This window comes from Vespula vulgaris, chromosome 15 (genome assembly GCF_905475345.1).
Source record: "Vespula vulgaris chromosome 15, iyVesVulg1.1, whole genome shotgun sequence".
NCBI classification, from domain to species: Eukaryota; Metazoa; Arthropoda; class Insecta; order Hymenoptera; family Vespidae; genus Vespula; species Vespula vulgaris.
The window spans coordinates 836,060-842,500 of record NC_066600.1 but is presented as its reverse complement, the minus strand read 5'-3'; the positions used below and the strand labels follow the sequence as shown (position 1 = coordinate 842,500).

The following is a 6,441-nucleotide window of genomic DNA, read 5'->3' as shown; positions in this document are numbered from 1 at the left end:
CGTTGGACAATTCGGTCCCAACGTTTTGATTAGAAAAACTAACTCTTTTCGTACCGGTAGTGGAGTATTCGACGGAGTCGCTGCTCACCAAACTTCCACGTTTAAATATAGGATGAGGTCGAGTGGTTTGTTGCTTGTTGCCGTCGTTGTTGCAATCGTTGTCGTCGTCGCAATTGTAAACTATACCGTCGGATTTGTTGACGTTACGATTAACGCGTAAATGCGGAGAGGCGCTCTTCGATCTTCTGGGACTCAATCTGGAACGATCGTCGACGGATTTAATCGGTATCTCTTGTCGATCGCGAATCGCGTGTTGCTGGGGTCTGACTATTAGGATGGGTTGGGTGGAACCCTTTTGGCCGTGCATCAAGTTGGGTCTCAAGGGGTTACTGGTTTTCGCCGGACGCGTTTTCTCATTGGACCAATAGGATCGCTCCATGGTGGCGTCGGAGGACGTTGTCGCCGGTTGCTGACGAACGGCCGATCGACCGACCGGACGACTCGAGATCGATCGAGCCGAGTCGAGGCGAGACTCCTCCATTAAATTTCTTTCGTAAATCCGCCGTTGTTGTTCCTCGTCGAGTTTCTTCAATTGTTGCCAATAGACGGCCTCTCGAATCTCCGGGAGGTTTATCTTGTGAGAAGTAGGTTGCTTGTCGCGCGTTGGCTCGACGCGCAGAGATTCGTTGTTGACGGGCAATCCGGTTTTCCTATGAGCTTCCAATGCCTTTTGCTGCCAATAAAAGGCTTCCAAGTGTTGCATGGTTCGTCTCTTCGAAGGCGACGACGAGGACGACGGCAGCGACGCTGGGTTGCAACTTATCGGACAGCCTTGTCCGTGATAAACGCCGGCCTCGTTGCCCATCCGAGAACTTTCGCCGACGAGAACGCGAGCTCTCTGTCTCTCCGAGATCGGTTCGCGTTGGAGAGAACCTTTGCTGGTATAAAGTTTCTCTTGACTCGAGACGGACAAGGACGACGGCGTCGTCGTCGCCGTCGCCGTCGCCGTCGCCGTCGTCGTCGGGCCGGAGGAATCGTTGACGTTTCTTCTGCACGCGCCGGGCTCGCTTCGTAGACGAGAACCGGCGTAAACTGGTTCGGGTCTTTGAAGATTTTTCATCGTACAGACCGACGAGCTGGCCGACGCCGTCGGTATCATCGAGAACGGCGGCAGGCTCGCCGATCTGTGGCCGTCGATGTTGTCGCGATTCCGTTGACCTTGACTCTCCTTCATTCTGGAGAAACCGTCGTCGTCGTTGATCCTCTCGACGCGGTCCTTCGGCACGTTGCACATCGTCGCGGCAATCGGCGATTCCGGACGCAGACGTTCGATGTTACCGAACGTCCTTCTCTCGTAAATAACTTCTCTCTTGGGCGAGGCTATCAAAATTTGATCGCTCGGCTGCGCCTTCCTCGAGGCTCCTCTCGGCGACGACGAAGAACCCTTTTTACTCGGCATTGGAATTCTGTTGCTCGTCGTATCGGCGTCGTCGTGCTTTCTCTCGAGCTCGGTATCGGGACCATCTCCGAGCGGGGACGGTGGCGTCTCGTCGTACACTCGTTCCTCCAGCTCGTCCCCGGGATAACCGGGATTCTTCGCGGCTCGCGGCGTCTCGTTCGCGTAAATCCCTTCGTTCTGCGCGCTCGGCGAGGTCCTAGCGCTGGTCCTCGGCGAGTTCAAGTAATACTCGCCGCTCTTCGAACTCGACGGCGAGAACTCGCTCTTCTGGCTCGAATTGGGCGTGCAACAGGAATCCGCGTAGTCGCCGGACTTCTGGCTAGATCCCGGCGAGGAATATTTCCCGGTCCTGTCGTTGGACGTGTCGACGACAACCGTCACCGAGCGTCTTCTCCCGAGCTCGTTTTCATAATTCTCCGCGCGCGACTCCCGTTCCTCTTGGCACTCCTCCCTCTCGTAATTCTCGTAATTGGATAGTTCTACTCTGGCACGCGGTATGGCTGGTAACGGTCTGTCGATCGGCCGCACCAATCTCGACTTGGAAAAGTATCTTTCCGCGGGTGGCGCCGAGATCCTACCGGACGGTCCGTGATTCCTTTGGAAGAACGCTCGGCCACCACGATTTGCCTCTTGAAGGCTGTGCTTACGTTCCAACTGACCGCCCAACGTCGATCTTCCATTCTCCAATTCCAACCCCGGTTTTGTCCCCGCGTCCTCCTCCAGCTTCCTCTCCTCGTATCTTTTATCATCGCTCGATAATACTTTCCTATCGTACCATCTACCGACCTCCTCCACGATCGCATTGCACGGCGCTATTTCCGTACGATACTTCGACGCCTGCACCATGATCTTCCTTCCCTCGTCGTTCTCCGAAAAGTGATCGGGCGTACTCGTGATCAAGCCCTGATCCGGAAACAGTTCCCGCTTGATCTCGTCCAATCTTTCCTCGATTATCGAACCGTTCAAACTGTTGTCCAATTTGACGTTCCTCTTTATGTCCTCGTTCAAATTCATAGTGTCGGGCGATCTCGTGTAATTGCCATTCTGTTGATAACGAGCGAAATGTCTCTCGTCCTGTTTCCTTCTCTCCTTGCGCTCCTTCTTTTTGTTGTAATCCTTCCTCGAATCTTTCGGCGAGAAGAAACCCGGTAACAATCTCCTCAAGCCCGACTTCTTTTTCTGCTTTTCTTCCTTCTTTAATCTCGAAACACCAGGCTCCATCGTAAATTCTCTTATCAGTTTGGCGTATCCGTCCTCGGTTCTTCGCTCTATCTTATTTACCGTTTCGCTCCTTCTCCCGGACTCCCTCGGTATCGATCGATCCTTCGATTTCCTCGATGGATCCTCCTCGTACGATCTAGCGGTCGGTGATCGACGATCGATGTAACCGTCGCTCGCCAGCTTCCTCTCCTCCTCGTCCAATCCCGAGTCCGAACCGAGCGTGCTCACCGTACTACCTTCGAAAAATTCGACCGACGCTCTTCTACACGACGATATTGCTTCTCGATCTTCCTCGAATTTCGCGTTGGAAGATCTTACGGATCTTTCGACGACTATACTCTCCTGGGACGACGCGCTTCCAAATTCTTCGACGTAGGACGACTCCGAAGACGAAGAATCCTCCGGTCGATCCTCGTTTCTGGATCTACGGTGAAGAAATTCGCCGGACCATCTCTTCTCTATTTCCGATACTTTTCTACAATAACGCGGTTTAGTTTCCAAATCCTTATCCAACGTCGAACGTTTCTCCTCTATCTCCAATCTCTCCTCCAATCTTTGCCTCTTTAAAAAGTCTGAATCAAATTTTATCTCGTTAAGGTTTTGATTCGTCTCGATTTCGATCGACGATCTCAAAGGACGATTCGACAATTCCTCGTTGTAACTCAACGCGGTTATAGCTTGTATCCGTGTACCCAAATTATCCTGTAACACTTTGATCTTCGATCTACTTTCTTCCAAACGATCTAACGGGCTCTTACGACGATCGATCTTCTTCTCGCAGCTCGTTTCACCGTCCCTCTTAACTTCTTCCCTCCTTATCGCTTTCCCTCGAAAATTTTCATCGACCACCTTCGACTTATCGGGCTTGTCTTCGTTAATTAAAAAGTTTTTCGAGTCCAAACCTGCGACCAACAAATTACCGATCGTCGTTGGACGTTTGATCGGCTTAACGGGTTTGACTTTTTCCTTGAAAAATTGAAACGATGGTTTCTCAAACACCAAGCTATCCTTCTTCTTCTTTTTACTATCGTTGTTACTACTAGCGGTAGTACTATTAGTCTTGTTGTCGTTGTTGTTATTGTTATTCCCTTTCTCACCAGTTTTTTCTTCGACCACTTTAACGACCTTTTTCTCTTTCCTTTGATTGTACGAGGAAGAAAATACGAGGACGTTTTTTTCGATATTCGTTAATTCCTCCACCGTTTGAGCTCGTAATTCTCTCGACGTCTCTTCCTTCTTCTCCTTTATTAGATTACTTTTCTCTTTGTCCTTCTCTAAATTCTTCTCATCGGTCCGCTCGCTTCCTGGCTCCATTCTCGATTCGTATACTCGCTACCGTTTAGATACGCCTGCGAAAGTAAAAGGTATTAAGTAGTTCGACATTCTTACCGCTTTTGCGTTCCGATCTTTCAAATACATATATATATATATATATAGAGAGAGAGAGAGAGAGAGAGACAGATTACTAATCGATTTTTTCCATTATTTGTTAATAATCACTAGCAATTATCAATACCATTAGTAAATTGTTATTTAATGATTTATCGTCTCCACGTCTATTATATTTGTATTTAAAAAAAAATTTTTTTTTTTTACTATAGATATATGTATATGTATATATTCTTTCTTTTTTCATTTGAAATATTAAATTCTGCATTTCTATGAAAATTATATTTAAATCTCGCTTGTGCGTGCGTGTGCGCGAATGTAATTTTTGCCTGAAAAGTATTATGATATGATAAAAAAAAAAAAAAAGAAAAAATAATAAATAAAAAAACGAGAAGGAATGTATTAAAATCCTGAGTATTTAATCTCTAATCAAAATGTGATCTAAATTTTCAAGTCGATCAAACTATCCATTTACACGGTAAAATGAACACAAGCAAACGAAAGAATTCGTAGATATCTCCAGATAGTATCTAAGATAATCATCTGCGTTACACTTTTCGCTATATCGAGAGCATAAAAAGTAGCACAACCGACGATTTTACATTCCAATATTTATAACGCAATTAACGAGAATTATTATAATGAAACCTTTCTTTTTCCACTTATCACAAGCATCTTTTAATCGCAATATCGTAATTACTTCAAACATCACTATGAATAAAAAGTACGAGTCCGAATCGAGAAATAAAATTATATTATTTTTAACATAAACTTCATTACGATCTATCCGACCATTTAAACCACAACGTGTCTGATTTTTCAAAATCAATTATTACATATACACTTTCTCGAGAATATCTAATTAAAATATAGAAAGCAAAGAGAAATAAATAAATAAATAAATAAATAAATGAAAGAATCAGATAAAAAAAACAATACACACGCGCGTGCCCTTTAATCTTGTTACAAACGAAATAATTACTATCGCTTGGAATATATTAAAATAATTATTAAAACAAGGAATATACATCCAGAATTAAAAAAGAAGAAAAAATACATATACATAACAAACATACATGTACATTATACGTGCACGTACATAAGAATTTTGATTTACGTAAGATTATAAAAATTTTGAATAATACTATCATAAATCTCATATCGTATTCTCTTACAGAGACTCGGAAATGATAATAATAATAATAATAATAATAATAATAATAATAATAATAATAATAATAATAAAAATAATAATAAAGAGAAAAGAGAAAAAGAAAAAGAAAAAGAAAAAGAAGAAAAGAAAAAAACTAACAAAAGATAAAACGTTCTCTTTCACTTTCAACGTATCTCCGTTATCGTATCGGAGCAAACGAGAGTACTGAACATGATTACTCGCCACGAAACGCAATATTCCTCGTCGAAATCTATCCAAGGATATCGACTTACTTCGTACTGTGGTATATATATATACACACACATATATATACATATATACATACATATACAAACATACAGTACATTACGTTACATTACATTGCATTGCATTGCATGCATCATACATACGTGATTTTATATATATATACATCATACATCATATATATATATATATATATATATATATATATATATATATATTTGTGAAATATCGTTGTGTAGAGAAGAAATGACGTAAATCACGTTACGACGTTTCACTCAAAGAATACTCTTTGTGTGATTCTGTCTATGTAATACGTAAATATGTTATTGCATATATGTATATGTATATGTATATGTATATGTATATATATCATACACGTAATAGACACGAAAGCAAAAACAATCTTTATCGTGAACGATATAATTTTTTAAGCACAAAATCAAAACACGAAATCAAAACCAAATCCTTATCATTAACGATATAACTATAATTTTTTAACCATAACCAATCATTATCCATCACTAAACTATATATCACTGTAACGATACCATAGTTTTTCTCTTTTTCTTTCGAACATGATTATTAAACTACAATGTAATCCATTTTGTCGAGCAATCACTCTCGCGCTATTTTTTCCAATATATATAAATATATATATATATATATATAAAAGAAAAAACAAAACAAAAACAAAAACAAAAAAAGAAAAAGAAAAAAGAAACACCAAAAGAGAACTGTGCGAATTTATGTATCTCGAAAATAAGATAGCCCGGGTCGAAATGAGACGAGCGCGAAAGTACGAGATGGGTCCAAACAACAAAAAAGAAAAAAAGAAAAAAAAACAAGTAGATGCAGCAACAGCAGCAGCAGCAGCAGTAGCAGCAGTATAAGAAGGAGAAGAAAATGAAAAAAAAAAGTAGAAGAAATAGAAGAAGTAGAAGAAGAAGAAACGTGA

General features: G+C 41.9%; 1 protein-coding gene across 17 annotated transcripts in view; it reads right to left on the bottom strand.

The window, feature by feature from the left end:
* The window catches only part of LOC127069304 (uncharacterized), a 46,293-nt gene extending 40,113 nt beyond the window's left edge, over positions 1–6,180 (bottom strand). For 14 of the 17 annotated variants that reach the window (XR_007783463.1, XR_007783456.1, XR_007783458.1 and 11 more), the window contains exons 1-2: positions 5,382–5,854; positions 1–4,029 (exon numbers count right to left, since the gene is read on the bottom strand). The exon at positions 1–4,029 is cut by the window's left edge and continues 393 nt beyond it. Coding sequence is in view for 1 of the 17 variants with exons in the window: in XM_051006147.1 (XP_050862104.1) it covers positions 1–3,994 (3,994 nt within the window). In the remaining 16 variants the exon portion in view is untranslated. Of the gene's footprint in view, positions 4,030–5,168; positions 5,192–5,381; positions 5,855–6,034 lie in introns of those variants that run through there. The other 3 variants (XR_007783459.1, XR_007783461.1, XR_007783462.1) reach the window with 3 other exon arrangements.
* Positions 6,181–6,441: the final 261 nt, after the last annotated feature.